Source organism: Vanacampus margaritifer, chromosome 15, assembly GCF_051991255.1.
Source record: "Vanacampus margaritifer isolate UIUO_Vmar chromosome 15, RoL_Vmar_1.0, whole genome shotgun sequence".
NCBI classification, from domain to species: domain Eukaryota; kingdom Metazoa; phylum Chordata; class Actinopteri; order Syngnathiformes; family Syngnathidae; genus Vanacampus; species Vanacampus margaritifer.
Window position 1 is genome coordinate 16,504,493 of NC_135446.1, and position 17,152 is coordinate 16,521,644.

General features: G+C 41.0%; 1 protein-coding gene across 1 annotated transcript; it reads right to left on the minus strand.

The window, feature by feature from the left end:
• Nucleotides 1–6,787: 6,787 nt before the first annotated feature.
• LOC144035058 (transmembrane protein 151B-like) lies at nucleotides 6,788–17,137 on the minus strand. Its single transcript, XM_077544416.1, has 6 exons — nucleotides 15,582–17,137; nucleotides 11,664–12,005; nucleotides 9,443–9,577; nucleotides 9,142–9,281; nucleotides 9,034–9,073; nucleotides 6,788–8,957 (listed from the first exon to the last, which is right to left on the minus strand). Exons 1-6 carry the CDS (start codon nucleotides 15,648–15,650, stop codon nucleotides 7,800–7,802), a joined length of 1,884 nt encoding a protein of 627 aa, XP_077400542.1. The 5' UTR covers nucleotides 15,651–17,137; the 3' UTR covers nucleotides 6,788–7,799.
• Nucleotides 17,138–17,152: the final 15 nt, after the last annotated feature.

Below are 17,152 nucleotides of genomic sequence, written 5' to 3' on the forward strand. Positions count from 1 at the left end.
AGGAGCTTGATAAATACAAATTGGCCCGCCCACGTGACTACAGGGCACTTGTGTACGCTACATTTCAACATTTAGTACTAGACACAGAACTCAATTGGTTTGCCTGTTTTTGCACCATTTGGTCTATCCCTGCTTGTTTGTCGGGAAATTCCAGAGACAGAACAACTAACAGTAAATTTATAGTCGGGAAGTTTTACGTACATTTGGCCCGTCTACTGAAGGAGCTGATGAGCTAATATGCAGAAAGTGTAGTAATGAAAAAAATAATGTTACTAATAAATCAGCAGTTCTACTTGTGAGGGCAAAGAGTGAACTAGAATATGGAAGAAAAGCTCAAATGGCTTATAGCATGGAACACAAAATGGTGGGCGCTTTAATATACAGCCACTGAAAAACAATTGTTGACCATTGCAGTCCCATTGGTCATTTAAGGACAATACATGCTGCGGTTGCCACGGCAACCCAGAAAAACACCGGCGCAGTGCCCGTCAGTCCACCCCCACCTCCTCAAGTCGGCTTCATCCTTGCGCCACTACGTCAAAAAGACACCGACTGACACTCCCCATCCTGGCCAAAACCACTCGGGAGTGCTTGTGCTGCAGACCGGCCGATTGCGCCCGCTGTTCTTTTAATACCAAATCGAATTGATGCGGCACCTGCAAAAAAAGCCATTCAGCAGTTGTGCTGCTCGTAAATAAACATAAGGCGGATAATAGCTCACTGCGCTCCTCTGCTGCATCCACCCATCATCATAATATAAAGCTTTGTGTGTATATATACACAGTACACCTGTTGGGTCTGTTATGGACCTCTGCTGTTCGCTAATGCATTCCTAGCAGCCAAGAAGTAATTCAGAGGACTGGGAACGGTGTAATATTGTAATTCAGCCATGACTGCCTGTGTTGCTTGGAAACTGCACGCAGGGCATGATGGGATTTATCCAGGATGTCTTTACTCACATAAGTGAGCGGCATCTCATCATATCCTACAAAGAAATATTGATGCTGGATTTGGATCTGCATTGATGCTAACGCTGGAATATAAAAGCCACTCTTTGCAAATGTGCGACCACGTGGTTCGTATTGAACCGCTCGTGTGTAAATCAAAGCCATGAGCGTGCAAGGCTGAGATGCGGCTCCGATTACTCCCTAAATGATATGTTTGGTCTGAAAAGGGGAAGATGTCTAATTTCATAATTACCCTGATCTTGCCCCCAGTCTGTCACTCAGTACGCTGTTAGCAAATTGGCCTTGCTCTGACAGAGAGATTACTGTTGTTGGGAGTGTGGATACAAAAGGTAGCACAGTAGGCAAGTGCAGGAATGATGGGAAGTGGCTAAAGCAGGTAATGGAACTCTAACATCATTTGTTCATTTTCCCATCAAGGAAACATTTCCGAGGCGCCCAACAAAAACGTCATATTGTCGCAAATGATGTGTACGGATTGAAATTGCTGTCCACCATGACATTCGGGGGTAATTGTCCCTTTAAGAAACCCACACATGTTTTAGTGATTAGACGAGCATTTTTGTTTTTCCTTCAAGAGAAACACTGATATAAAGAACTCTCAGTCAGCTTTCTAAGTGAATTATATTGCCAAGTCAAGGTCCACCATGTGCTCATATTAGCCCAAAATATCCACCCTGTCATCTCCACCCTGTCAGTAAGTTCACATACAGTATTTTGCTGTTTGTTCATGCCTGTTCATTTTTTTTCCTTCATAATCATAATAAACATTTTAGCATGTGTCTCCGAAATGGTTGTCCACCCTGTCACCCTTTAGTCTCGGATGTTTTCAGTGACATTACAACCGGCATTTTAACTTTGCGCAATGAAGGCTAAAACAGTGGGTAGTTGCAAGAATAAATATCTACGCTTGAATCCATGCGCTTGGATGTTGTCAAGTTTAACGTATCCACCCTGTCATCGTGAAATAGCGTACGAGTTGATATGACATTCAATCGCTGAGATCCACCGTGTGCTTATTTAACTCATTTACTGCTATTGACGGCTATAGACGTCAAAAATTCATTTGGACTATTTCTATTAGTTTAACATTTTTTCCCACTTTTGCTAACAAGGGTATGAAAACCTAGACTTTTTTTATTGCAAATTTAGAACAGATATAAAATTAGTGATTAATCGGATTAGTTACAATTAAAAATTTTAATCGCCTGACGCCCCTAAAAAGGGCGAATTAAATGTTTTAATCGTAATTAATTGCATGACTTTAATAGTTGACTCACAATTAATCATACATTTTATATCTGTTATAAATTTAGTTTTCATAAAAAATGAAATTAAATGGAAAAATATGTTGAACTAATAGAAATAACATAAGTCAAAATGTCCACTCTGTCATTGCCCACCCTGTCAGCAAGTTCAAAGTACTTTGCTGGTTGAATGCTTATTTATATTTAAACAAAAAAAAAAAGTGAACTTGAGAATAAAACAATGTTTACATTTACCTAATGGTGATATTGACTCGTGTACTGTACATACCTTTGTCCACAGAGCGTATGACAGAGTTGATCAGCGCTTTGCTTTTGTCAGCGTGAACACACATCACACAGCCTCTCTCGCTTTCTCCAAACCAGAAACCACATTCACGACTTGTCGCTATAAAACAAACACAAGGGAGGAAGGGGGTTGGGGGGAGGGGGGGGGATTACAATAGGAGCCCGCAGCCTGGAACTGTTCAATTTCAAAGCCATGAATATTTCACAGAGATTAAACTTCCAAAAGTGACTGGCGTTATTAAAGCTTATAAATAATTGAAAAAGCAGTAATTGCCCTATTTTCATCTTGCAAATGCAAACAACCTGCTAAACAGTATCCTACTCTCTGAGCCGCCACTTCAGGTGCATTCAGGCATTTTATTTGCACCTTTTAGTACTGTAACTTGGGAGTCCAGTGGGACTCACAAAGCGAAGGGGGTGGGGGGGGGTCGGGGTGGGGGGAGACTTGCACCAAGGAACTACTGCTTTGCCTGCCATCTGCAACCAATCTGGGACTGGCTAGAGTCAAGCCAGCCGGAATAAGTCATTACACATGTTTTCCACCGTCCTTGTCCCCAAAATGTGCGGGAGACGAGACTATCGAGTGACGGGAGCTTCAAATCGCATCACATGGAGCTTATACGATTCCGTTAAACAACACCAGGGGCAGCCTGTGGATTTTGTAGATTGGCCTTCATGTGGATTTAAACCACCACAATCAATATATATATATATATATATATATTTATTAAGAGTGTGCCAAAAAATCAATTCGCATTAGAATCGCGATTCTCATTTAGTACAATTCAGAATCGATTTTAAATGTCCCAAAATCGCTTTTATTTAAATTATTTTATACTGTCTTACCTTCGTTTGTGTATGCCTTTATTGGGAGCGCTGTTCATGTTGTACCCGATTTGGCCACTTAGGGGGCAGTGTGGTTCCACGTGGTCATTAGAGAGTAGAAGGAAAAAGTCACGATCAAGTTATTCCAATAAAAGTTTTTTTTCCCGGCGTGGAACCGTTCATTTGAGTTATAATTGAGGTATAATTTTTTTGCCAGTTATTTCTTGTCAATTCAAGAGTTAATTCATTAGTGTAAAAGATGCAACCATTTATCTAGTCGTGTAATTTTTTTCCCGCTTTTATGTTAAAAAGAGTATGAAAACTTAGAAAAAATATTTTACTGTACATTTAGAACAGATATAAAATTTGCGATTAATCGTGAATTATATATATATATATACATACACACACACAATCTTGAAATGATAAATAGCATGAACACCAAAGGACGACGTTTTATGAAGCAGACTTTATTTGCATCCTGCACGTTTATTGTCATGATCCGTTAACAGTGTCATGTCACCACCGAATGATCATGTGATCACAAGAACGCCCTCACGGCAATCTTTAGACCATTTAGCGCATATTGCTGCAGGTTATTTGATTCTATTCAATTCCCCCCTTGCTCGTTTTGTGTCTGACTCTTTACAATATGCTAACCTTGCATTGGTCACATAGGTGGCAGTCTCATTCAAGATTATAAAAAATACATCGCTGTGATTTTGAAGAACGCGTCACATGATTGCTTTTTCCGTCAGACCTGCTGTCTTACACCTCAGTGACGTCACAGTGCTTTTTTTTTTATTTTATTTGTGGTGTTGATCAGCTGCCAAAGACAAACGACGTGCTTCATCTTCACTGTGTGCAAAAGAACCGGGCACTAGTTGATGTCTGTGGGCTACTAGTACTACCCCTGAAGTGCCAGTAGGTTATTTATTGTTATTATTTTATATATATAAATATTACTAGTAGTACTAGTAGCATGCAGTTGTCTCACTTATAACTTGTAATTGTCCTACTAGTATGCCAAAGTTGTCCTACTAGTACATGGACTTTAAAATGGATGTCAATGGAAAGCCATTTGAGCATTACAAATCACTTTAATTTGAACAGTTCTTAAAAAAAAACGATTATTCGAGACGTTTATTATTGTTGATCAAAATGAACAGAACATACAACAAAACTTTGCCCTATTTGAGTCTGTTAGCTTAATGCTAACAAACAATGCAAAACATCAAACATACTCCGGAGTTTTGAGCGTCTCCATGTACCGTATGTTTGTATTATACTGTCCCCAGGTGGCCATTTTGAACACTAAAAGGAGCAGCGATAAAAAAAATAAAAAATAAAAAAAAAACAATGCTTCACTTTCTATTTAATTATGTCATTGCTGTTTGTTTTTGTGAGCCTGTTTTGTACATCATGTCATTGAACGGGATCTTTTCTGGGAATTTTAATGGTGAAAATGTTTAATTCTGTCAAGATTGCGCTGAATGATTTAGAATTCAAATGGCGACCTAATGTCGAATGTGCCATTGGAATGAAAGATAAACAATTCTTGGGGGAAATTCGGCGCCATTGGAAATAAACGGGGGGGGGGGGGGTGTAGCAATGATGATGACATGTCAAATCGGTAAAATTACCGAATGAACAATACTGAGCTCTCTCTCTCTCTCTCAAAAAAAAAGAAGGAAATACATGGTGAATTTTGGGGGTAAAAAACAAAATGTTTACTTTTGGGAAAACCGTGAATGTTTGGAATTAGAAAAATACTAGCCCCTATGGCGTGACTTTTTGGAATACGTTTAAATTTGAATTACATGAATCGGCTGAATTATGTGGAAAGAGGTGCATGTCAAAAGTGTGAGGAATGAAAAATAAGCATGTGTGAAGGCTGAAGGGCTACACACACAGAGAGAGAAAAAAATGCTCAAATGACTTTCCATAATGTCAGAATCTGTTCTACCCTGTCTGAGTAACTGCAGCCTCACTCCCCTTAAAAGTGCTTTTTAGATCTTTGCCGCCCTCTAGTGAACACAACTCTCTTTTCACGAGTTTCATCAGCCTCCTCCGTCATGAAATATTTGAGATACCTCAAACATCCTTATGTCTCGTCATGATACAGTGCATCCACTTTTTTTTCCGGGCTTCTTTGGGTGTCAAGAACGGAAGCGGATGTCACAAAAGATGCCAGGTTGAAGCGGTGGCAGACATCAAGGCAACGTAGGAGGACATTTCCATGCTTTCGGAGAGTGCGCGCGAGTGTGCGGAAACACCTGCAAAGGCGTTCGGACGACCTCCACACTGTCGGTAAATAGAAAAGAAGCGCGAACACTGACTGAGTCCATGTTTTGGAGCCGTGGCTCGCATAGAAATGTCAAAGCGTGGTTGCGTTTAAGTGGCCAAGTGGTTACAGCATATGCACAGAATAGATTATAGATAGAATACGGTATTGTATTGTATAAGTGCTTCCCATCAGTACAATCATATAATAATAAAAAATAGTTTGTGTTCTTCTGATGGATGGATGATGCACAGTTGTTAAAAACAAAACAATTCTCATGTCAGATTTCATCTCATAGTGGCTGATTCGAGTCCTTTGTGCAGCTCATCTTCATGTTGCTCATTATTCATTGTGTCCTTTTGCACACGGTGTTACACGCGTGTGTGTGCTTTACATATAGGTGGAGCGGGGGGGACGGAGGGGGGTGATCCAAACAGCTTAGCAGGTGATGTGCTAACTTGTTCTCGAGCGTTCTAAATTTTCCTCCAAATTGAGGAAGGAGGAGTGAGTTTGGAACATTTTTTTCCCCCCAGAAGATGCTTTTGTGTTCCGTCAGTGCACAATGCAAGGTTCATGAAAGGCATGCCTGGATCAGTTTGGTGTGGAAGAACTGGACTGCGGGTCACAATATAGTAGTAGATGGTTTCCCCTCCTACTCCTGTTCTTGCATAGTTTTATCTCTGTGGATGTGTTTGGAATCACTCTCTGCATTTGTTTTTGTTTTTTTTACCCTTTGTGCTATCCACTATTATTTGCTGAAAAAAATGCATTTGTGCTCAGGTGAAATGTAAATAAAAAACTATTGCTTTGGTTATACACTCTTAACCCATTCACTGCCATTGACGGCTATAGACGTCAAAAATTCATTTGAACTATTTATATTAGTTTAACATTTTTTTCCCCATTTTTGTTAACAAGAGTATGAAAACCTAGATTTTTTTTTACTGTACATTTAGAACAGATATAAAATTTGTGATTAATCGTGAGTTAACTAGTGAAGTCATGCGATTAATTATGATTTTAAAAAAATAATCGCCTGACGCCCCCTAATTTTTTAATAATCTTTTCTTTAAAAAAAAAAAAAAGATTAAAAACAAAAAATAAAAATACTTTTTTTTTTTAAAGAAAGAAGAAAAGATTATTAAAAAATAGGGGCGTCAGGCGATTAAATTTGTTCTTAATTTATTGCATGACTTCACTAGTTAACTCACAATTAATCACAAATTTTATATCTGTTCTAAATGTACAATAATTTTTTTCTAGGTTTTCATACTCTTGTTAACAAAAGTGGGGTTAAAGAGGAAGTCAACCCCACACTGTAGTCTAAATGCGGCATTCTGATTAATTGTATATGAATTAAGCAGCTAACCGTACCCATTTTGTTCCATCTCAGAGGGCGACCATTTTGTAACATTCTATCAACTGAAAATGACATCACAGTTGCTCAACGCAGGTAACGACCAATCACAGGTCAGATATGACTGTCACATGTTGACAGCAAGTGACAAAATGGCCGCCCCATGAGATGGATAAAACGGATTTTGCTTCTTAACTCATATTCCACAAACAAATATTAATCACAATGGCGTGTTTACACTAATGGGGGAATATAAAACGTAAAAAAGCACATTTTTGGTTGGCTTACTTTTTAAAAACGCTGGGTTAAAAGTAACCTAAAATAGGTGAAATGGCTAACCCAGCACTCGGTCCAAAAGGGAGAGAAACAATTATTATTATTATTTTTTTTATATCTCATGCACTGGGTTGATTTGACTCAGCACATTGGGTCAAGATTTTGATCCAAAAAGAGGTAAAAACTACCCATAGTGATGAGTTACAACTACAAAGAATTTGATTACCCGGTACCCATCCAAAATGGCGATCAGTTTCAGCTCAACACAATCTGCTGGGTCAAAAATAATTAACCTTACCCAACCTTGGGTAAAAGTAACCCAATCTGCTCTACAACTAGTGGGTTAGGAAAACAACCCAGTTTTTGTGTGTGTATGTTGTTGTCTTAACAAAAAAAAAGTGCTCCTCTGCCACCTGCTGGCATCTATCAGCAACTACAAAACATTTTGTGTGGGGTCAATTTTAATCTCAGCAGATGAAGTAGTGAATGAGTGAGTGATTCCAAACACAACCTGTGCCATCCCAAAATGTTTTGGAGGTTTAGAGGCGGTCGCCGGCATGGCAGCTCTCGTCCCCGTGGATAATAAGCACAGGGAAGAAGAAGGCATCCTGGTAAGAAGGTGGGCGATCCCTCTCAACCACGCCTCCATCTTGCTCGCCGTCTTCGTCCCTCTCTCTGCCGCCATCTTCCCCCCTCCTCTCCTCCACCTCCTCCTCCTGCTCGTCATCCTCATCGCCTTCGCCCTCCAGCACGCCTCGGGTTTCCTCGTCGTCCTGCCTGGATCCCAAACCCAGGAACCCGCCCGCGCCCCCTCCCCCGGCTCCGCTTCCTGCTCCGTCCTCCCGACTTCCCGCCAGGCCTCCGCCCATGCTGCGCGAATGCAGCAGGCTGTTCTGTCTCCCTCCTCCGAGCCTCCCTAAGGAGAACCCGCTTCGGCTGAGCACCAGCCGTCCCCCGATCCCGCCCCCGCCGTGCCCGGCCGCCCTCAAGCCCGCCACGGTGGCGTTGAGCAGGGCCGTGGTTCCCATGGGCGCCCTCAGTCGGGAGGGCAGACTGGAGCTGGAGCTGGTCCGTCGACATCGGGGGCAGCTCTGGAGGAGGTAAGTCGAGTTGAACACCACAGGCAGGGCCAGGGGAGGCCGGTTCCCCTCCAGGTTGGGGGTGGTGCCCGGGGGCCCGGACACGGGCGTGTAAGCGGCCGGGTTCGTCCCCCCGCTCGTGTCCAAGTCCATGAGGATGGCCTCGGAGTAACTGGGAACCATCTGTTGGTTACAGCGGATGTGCCACTCCAGTTCTGTCATGTCCACCGTGTTGACCCGGGAGATGGCTCTGTAGCTGGACCCGGTCATCCCGATTCCCACCCCTCCGTTCTCGGTCTCCCCTTCCCCTCTCCCGCCCGCTCCCGGCCCGCCGGTGCCACAACCGCCCCCTCCGCCGGGATCCTCGTCCTCCCCGAACAGCTTCTCCACGTGGTAGTGCACGTAGGCCGTGCGGTACTCAGAAACCACGCGCAGCGGCCACGAAAGCAGGAAAGCCGAGGCCAGCCAGAACACCCTGTACCTGGAAAACCACGGCTGGTGGGCGGGGTCCGGGAATGCCAGGATGTGTTCGCGGAAATCCACGTTCTTCAGGTGCATGCCCTCCCTGGCCTCCATGTAGTCGTCCAGGCCCTCGTTCTCGCCGAAGAAGCGAGCTCGCTTGGGGCAGAAAGTAGAATTTAAGTCAAGTCACATGACTCCAACCCCCACCTTTGCTTTTCCCCTTGTCACTTACCTGTGTGAGATAGGCAGCTTCAGCACGTGCGCTGGAGAAGCTGAGGGTGCGAAAAATTGGTCAGCATTCACAAGAAATCGCAACAAATGAATAGAAAGCGAGCCTCACCTGAAGCACTTGGTGAAGCGGAGGCGAACCGCCGAGTGCAACTGCAGATCCAGCAGCTCCTTGGACACGTCTTTGACGCCGTAACGGGCGTAGTCAAACTCTGAGCTGGAGGCATGAGTGTTGACCCGTTCATGGTACACCTGGAAAAGAAAAAAGAAAAGTTCCTTAATTGCAAAACAAATAGCAAAGTTAAATACAAATGTACTGTACCGTATAAAATAAAATGTCAAGCCACTGTAACATTATGCAGTTTAATACACGGATTATTTTGGTGACCACTAGAGGGAGCCACATCCCTCACCTGTGTGGTTGTGTACGCGTCTCCGTTGCGGTATCTTGTCACCTGCCTGGTTCTCCTCACATAATGATAACTGATGGCCTTCCACCAGATGCAGGGCGTGGCCTGCTGGAGCCGCTGCACTCGCTCATAGACATCCTGCATGCGGACAAAAAAAAACAAAAACACTTGGTCTTAGTCATTTTTCAGGGAAACGCGATCTCTTCTTTTTACACTAAATACGACGTCAAAAATATAAAAGTACAATAATAATAACCAAAATTAAGTTGTTTTTTTTTAAAGTACACTTAACTCATTCACTGCCATAAATTAATAAAATAAAATGATTATAAAAAAAACTAGGGGCAACAGGCGATTAACATTTTTAATTGTAATTTAACGCATGACTTCACTAATTGACTCATGATTAATCACAAATTCTATATCTGTTCTAAATGTACAATAAATTTTTTTATAGGTTTTCATACTCTTGTTAACAAAAGAGGAAAAAATGTTAAACTAATAAGAAATAGTTACAATTATTTTTGGCCATCTATAGCTGTCAATGGCAATGAATGAATTTAAAAAAAAAAAAGAAAAGAAAACATTATTAAAAATTTGAGGTGTCAGGCGATTAAAATTTGTAATCATAATTAATTGCATGACCACTAGTTAACTCACATCTAATCACAAATTTTATATCTGTTCTAAATGTACAATAAAAAAGTATAGGTTTTCCTACTCTTGTTAACAAAAGTGAAAAAAAAAGTTAAACTAATAGAAATTGTTTAAATGAATTTTTGACATCTATAGCCGTGAATGAGTTAATATTGTTCTAAAAAATTATACACAACTTGAACATTAAAATTAAATACATGTGTGTGTGTGGGGGGGGGGTGTATCACACAGAAATATTTGTAGTACTCAAGTAAAAATTGTGGAAATCAAAATAACATACACATCTTGAACATTTAATTCAGTGATATTTTCATGTACCACTAGAGGGAGCCCCACCTACCCAAGCCAAGTGAAAATGAATAGCAAGTGAGCGATGAGTATTTGAATATCCAATTTTGACCCATTTTTTTGCACATTTACAAGGGTCATACTTCTGCCTCCTTGTCCTAGACGGTTAACCCGATTGACTACAAACTTAAGCTGTACCATCTCAACACCTGGTACAACATCTGGGAAAAAAATATAATTGTTTTGTATACAGTATATTAAAATATTTTTCTTTAATTAAATAAAGTATTTAACATAAATATTTTTTTAAGTAAACCTTATCAACACTCTAAAAAATTAACCCAACTATGGGCCAACAATGGACCGATCCTCTACTTGGGTCAATTTGACTCAACTTTGAGTCAAGAAATGGGTCTTTTAGTGTAAAATAACTCCTAAATATTAGTCAGATTCTTTCCCTGGATCAAAATATTGGGTCATTTTGTATAAAACCTCCATAAAAGTTGGGTCAAATTGACCCATGATGTGGATCAGTCCATTTTGGATCCATAATTGGGTTACTTTTGACCCAACTGTTTTTAGAGTGAATGATTTGGCAGATTATTTTTTTTTACTTAATTCACCGCCATTGACGGCTATAGACGTCAAAAATTCATTTGAACTATTTCTATTAGTTTAACATTTTTTTCCACTTTTGTTAACAAGAGTATGAAAACCTAGAAAAAAAATATTGTACATTTAGAACACATATAAAATGCTTGATTATTCGAGTGTTAACTATTGAAGTCATGCGATTAATTACAATTAAAAATTTTAATCGGCTGACGACCCTAATTTTCAATAATCTTTTTTTTTTCTTAAAAAAAAAAGATTTAAAAAAATGTCTAGGTTTTCATAATCTTGTTAACAAAAGTGGGGAAAAAAAGTTTAAATAATAGAAATAGAATTGAAAATAAATTTTTGACGTTTATAGGCGTCAATGGCAGTAAATGAGTTAATTTACTTTCAACAAGCCTCATTTAATCATATTCAATCAAAATTATTCATATGATTATTTTTACATCTCTGAAAAACGTAGCAATTTTGTTGCAATTTTATTTTTGTGTGCGTGTATTTTATAGATGATATTGTTGTGTCTCAAATGCTAAAACTAACACATTATCCCTTTAAATGAGACTTTTATTTTCTCAATAAAAAAAAAATTGTATACAAACAAACGTCTATCTGGTTTCACTCTTCGCCCATCTTTTAGCAACAAACAGATGTGCCTTGAGCAAACCTGGAATTCGGCGTGAGCCAACATGGCCGTCTTCGAGAAGCAGTGCCAACACTCCACCAGGTAGACCACGTAAAGCATTGCCAAAAAGGCCAGCGGGATGTAGAGGTAGCCGCTGGAGCACGGACTCTCCAAGCGCTGCACGTCATTGTAGTAGGCGGCCGAGGTGGAGTTGCCGTCGGCGGTGGTCACGCGCACCGGCGACGAGCTGAGCACGGGCACGCGGCACAGGGCGCACCAGATGAGCGTGGCGAAGCAGCCGTACATCAGGAGGGTCAGGAGGAGGCACTTCCAGTGGGACTCCCGGCACAGGGACGACGCCACAGACTGCTGGATCGGACGTTGCTGCGGAGACGGAGACACAGACACGCGTTCGTCCAATCACATTTTCGTATGTATCCGTCTCCGTCGGCGGCCATTTTGCCACTTGCTGCTTGGTCATGTGATGTTCGCATGCTCAGCCGTGATTGGTCGTTTACCCGTCCACACAATTTGGTTGAATTTGACACGATTTCAATCAAAACTGATTTCAAACCCGCTTTTGTTACGCCCCTAACAATTATACGACCTTCCTGCTTGGTAAAGGGTGTCACATTTCGTAGGGTGTAAGCGTGTGGTTGTGACCGAAACGGATGCATTACCACCCTGAATGTATCACACACACAATTTACACACACACGTACACAGTTAATGCTTGGCTAAGTGCACACGGCCTCACTTGCACCCTTGGAGTCCGGCATCGCGATGCACGTGAATAATTTAGTCGCTTGAAGGATGCTTCGAGATGTTTTGAGTGGACCGGGCTGCTCTGGAGGACGTCGAGCACAACGCGGCTCTTTAGACACTCGCGTCTGGCGTTTACGAGCGCACTCGAAGGGCACACGCCGACAAGCTATCGTCTCTTGGCTAAGGCCTATTTAAAATCATTCTGTCAGATCCCATTGGACTGACTTGTCTTATCTGTACACCCTCCTACCTTTGCTTATGTAATCACTCTCCTTCCTTCGAATTTCCTTCCTCCTCCTCCTCCTCCCCCCCCCTTCCTTTTTCTTTCTAAGAGTTCACTCTCCCTCCTAGAAGTCCTCACCCATCGCTGCTACATCCTGCTACATCTGTCCTCTAAGTGGATTGGAGTGGGAGTGTCACAGGCAAGATTGAGAGGAATGGTTGTGGGATTTGTCTAAAAAGCCACATTTACAAGCTAAATTAACTTATTTACTGCCACTGACGGCTATTGACGTCAAAAATTAATTTGAACTATTTCTATTAGTTAACCATTTTTTTCCACTTTTGTTAACAAGAGTATGAAAACCTAGAATTTTTTTTTATTATACATTTAGAACAGATATAAAAATTATGATTAATCGTGAGTTAACTATTGAAGTCATGCAATTAATTACAATTAATCGTAATTAATTGCATGACTTCACGAGTTAACTCATGATTTATCACAAATTTTATATCTGTTCTAAATGTATAATAATTGAAGTCATGCGTTTAATTACAATTATTGGAATTAATTGCATGACTTCACGAGTTAACTCATGATTTATCACAAATTTTATATCTGTTCTAAATGTACAATAAAAAAAAGGTTTTCATACTCTTGTTAACAAAAGTGGGAAAAAATGTTAAACTAATAGAAAAAGTTAAAATGAATATTTGACGTCTATAACCGTCAATGGCAGTGAATGAGTTAAAATGATTTTTTTCCTATGAAATTGTGTTACATTTTGAGTCTCTTCTCATTTAGTAACACAACCCAAGTACATTTACGTGGATGTGAGCTATTTCGTCCAATCAGATTTCAGCCTCTGTGCGTTGCCATGTAGCTCTAATCTGCCCAGGGGCTTGAGAATCGGTAGTGCTGGCCCATTTAACTTTTTAACCAATCAGATTTCAAAGTTGTTCTCATAGTGGCCTCAAATGTTCCCATACTTTGGTCGGTCAGAGCAAAACCTGTTCAGGTTCATTTCATAAACACTTCATCGTCATCAGGATCTCTGATGAGTAAGATGCATTTTAGTTCAATGTTTTTGTCAGGTTATTAGATAAAGATTGACTGCTTTGTCCACATAATGTGAGGCCTACACCTGGTTTTCAAGCGTAGTCCACGCGGGCCGTTATTACGGTTAAGCGACATTCACTCTCTCCATCTCCATGCGATTCCGCTGCTGAGGTGTGACTGGCGCGGCTATAATTAGCAAATCCCGGCGTGTGGGCTGCCAATGAAGTGAGGATCTGGAAAATGGGCTGCCGAGGAGGTTTGCAATGCATTGAAAGGGGGGGGGGGGCGAGCGTTGGGTGATTGTTAACCGTTGCGCAAATTGCTAGCGGCGTAGAAGGACGTCATGTTCATTTTTTTGGTTAGAGCGCAACCATGCTTGCAGTCATGACACGAACTGTAATAAAACGAATGAACGACTTTACTGCACTTTAGCAGCTGACTATTGACTAAAGGTAAATGAGATAAGTGCTTGAGTGGAACGTTGGGAGGATGAGGCCATATAGTCCACGCTGCGCCAGCCCAAAACAGGAAGTGAGGGTAATGGCGGCACACTCGATCCGATGCATTACGGCTGCACTCGCAAGATGGTGAGCGAAAGAGTGAATGTACTGAGTGAAATGGAGCATTTAAATATAGGCTACAACGTTTACATTTTACATTTAAAATAAAGCAGCACTTTGACAAATAGTGAACATTTAAAAAAAAAAAAATCTTTCTAGATGTTTACGGCACCTCCCAGTTGAAGTTTACGGTAAAAAAAAACAATTAAAACAAGCAAGCTACATTACTTTGGGACCGGCTAGCTTAATGCTAAAATGAATGGAAAATGCCATTGACACTAGCATCGATATTTGAAATAACAAAATTTACAGGCATATTTTCTTCATTCCCCTTGAAAAATCACTCCTAATACAGCAACTTAATAAGGAGTAGTCGAGTAGAAAAAGTCTATTCTTCTTCATTCACGTCTGCATGACTGTATTACACAGTGCTGCCTCCTGGTGGCCAGAAGGAGCAGCAGACTGAATTGGATGTACGTAGTCAAACCTTGATGGAAAAACTGTTTCATGCTTTAAATCCTATTAATACTATATGTGCAATGACAAATCAATGAATTGACAACTAATTGATTATCAAATTAATCGATAATCAACTAAACGTTTAGATACCTTTTCAATTTAAAATTGTAATTTAAACAGTAACCATTATCAGATTTCTGTAGTCCTCCATGAAAGCAGGCCTTGTGTTGAATCAAATTAAAACATCTGCTTTTACTTTGGAAAACAATAATCAACATTTTTTGCCTATTTTTCTGATTACGGATCAAACTTGAAACTGAATCATAATTAGTTTATGTTTGTGCACTGTCAATTTAAAATAATGTCCTGTTTTTTAATAAAAGGATGGCTATTTACACTTTTTTTTAAAATCCAATACATCGATTAATCCCCAGATTAATCTGTTGTTAAAACTATAGTTAAAGTTGCAGCTCTAGTTATTGTGTTTTATCAAGTAGCCTACTATATGACATTGTGCTGTATTATTCAAAACAAAAACACGACAAATGGGTTTTATGGGGGGGGGGGGGCTGGAACAGATTGAAAAAGGAGGAGAGCATGACCGCTAGCCAATATTCATTTCTTACAGCATAACTATTACTTAATACATTTATGTTTAGCGAAAAAGCTCAAATCTCAACTTTTTGGGCGAATATGTCTCGAAGGCCAAATATGTCAACAACATTGAAGGGTTGATTGCATACGTGAATGTGTTTAATAATCATTTTGTCTGCTGCTGGCATCGACTGCATCATTTACGTGCACGAGTGTCCTTGACCCAGTGACGATCCGCTTCGCTTTTCAATGACACGGCGTCCGCCGAAAGGTGAGTGCGCAACTTATCGGCGTCCTTACCTGCTCTCGTCCTGACCCTTCCTCCAAAATGGGCTCTTGTGCGGCGGCACTCTCCTCCTCCGTCCGCATCTTCCCTCCTGCCGCTCCTCGCCTCCTCCTCCCCCCTTCTACAAGCGGGCACAGGCGGCGGCCGCGTCCGAAGGCAGGGACCTCCTCCCGGGTGGAGCAGCGGGCTCGGTCGCCTCGGTCACCCCATCCGCCGCAAGTCGGTGTCCGGTTACACGATGGCGGCGCCTGCGGCAAACGGGCATCGTCGAGTCCGCCTCTTGGAGCTCACGGTTCCTCGGCCGGCTCCGTCATTCTGCGCGGAGTGAAAAAAAAAAAACACAAAGTCACGCGGCGTCCTTCTTCCTGCTGCTGCCAAAGAGACGGTGGCGCAAAACGGGAGACGCAAATTTGACAGCGCCGTAAAAGCGGAGTCGCCGAAGATGCCAGACAGCGCCGATTCTGCTTTTGCACCTTGTTGGCTTCTCTGATGTCATCGCTGTTACACACGGAGGCGCGCGCTCACTTTGAGCGTGCGCGCGCTCACTTTGAGCGTGCGCGCGCATTGTGCACGTTGGTACGCGAATGACGATTGCGTCTTAATTAGCGACCTTTGCGAATTAGGCCCCTTTAGTTGCTGCTGTACGTCAACCCATTTTCATCCTTTGTCCCTGTGGAAACAGGATGCAATTTGATTAATTAAAAAAGAAAAGAAAGTCATATCATAAAATCATTCTATGAGATAACTACTAAATGTAGAAATACGGAGAAAAGTGATTATTTATTAAAACAGATTCGCATTAGCAATGCTAACTTGGGTGTAGCCTAAAGCAAATAAAAACATGACAAATTGATGTGTGCGCGTACTTGACCATTTAGGCTGTATAAAATGAAAGGTAAATACTGTAAATAAAAGGTTCAGAACATGCTTAAAACTAGCGTAGTGATCATATACAGTATTGCTCAGTAACTTTTAAAATGATATTGGGATGAACCATTAGCACCAGTTAGCCTTAGCTTAGCTGGCATTGTAACTTGGGTTCTCATCACGTTTCTGCAGGTATCATAAAACCTAATTTAATCCTTTTTAATGCAGTTTAAAAAAAAAAATGCAACTTCATACTGCATATACACGTATATACACATACACGCAATCACAGTCCATTACAATTCTAATCACATAATTTTCATCGTTAACTCACGACTAATCGTTAACCGCATGATAAATCTGTTTTGAATGTACAATAAAATATATATTTTCAAGATTTTCATACTTTTATTAGCATATAGGTAGACAAATATGGTTACCACATATATAGGGGTGTGAAACATTGAATCACAAATTTGTATTGAGCTAGTTTTCTGCCTCTAGGTGGCATTAGAGTTTCATGTTGGATGTTGGTGATAGAAACATGACATTTTTCTTTTCAAATTCGGAGCAACATGAAGCAACTCATGGACTCCAGGTCATTTTTTTTTATTGTAAATTACAAGTCACCAGTGACTTGCATAATGTTTTTTTTAATGACCCACAGAAACCCTGCAGTAGCATAACATTAGCATTTGGTTTACGAGATTAACAAAAG

Excerpts from the sequence above, each read along its gene's own strand:
- LOC144035058 (XM_077544416.1), bottom strand. The coding sequence starts at position 15,650 with ATGCGGACGGAGGAGGAGAGTGCCGCCGCACAAGAGCCCATTTTGGAG. Across the intron at positions 12,006-15,581 it reads AAGGGTCAGGACGAGAGCAG|CAACGTCCGATCCAGCAGTC; the intron begins GTAAGGACGCCG and ends CCGTCTCCGCAG. Across the intron at positions 9,282-9,442 it reads ACGCGTACACAACCACACAG|GTGTACCATGAACGGGTCAA; the intron begins GTGAGGGATGTG and ends TTTCTTTTCCAG.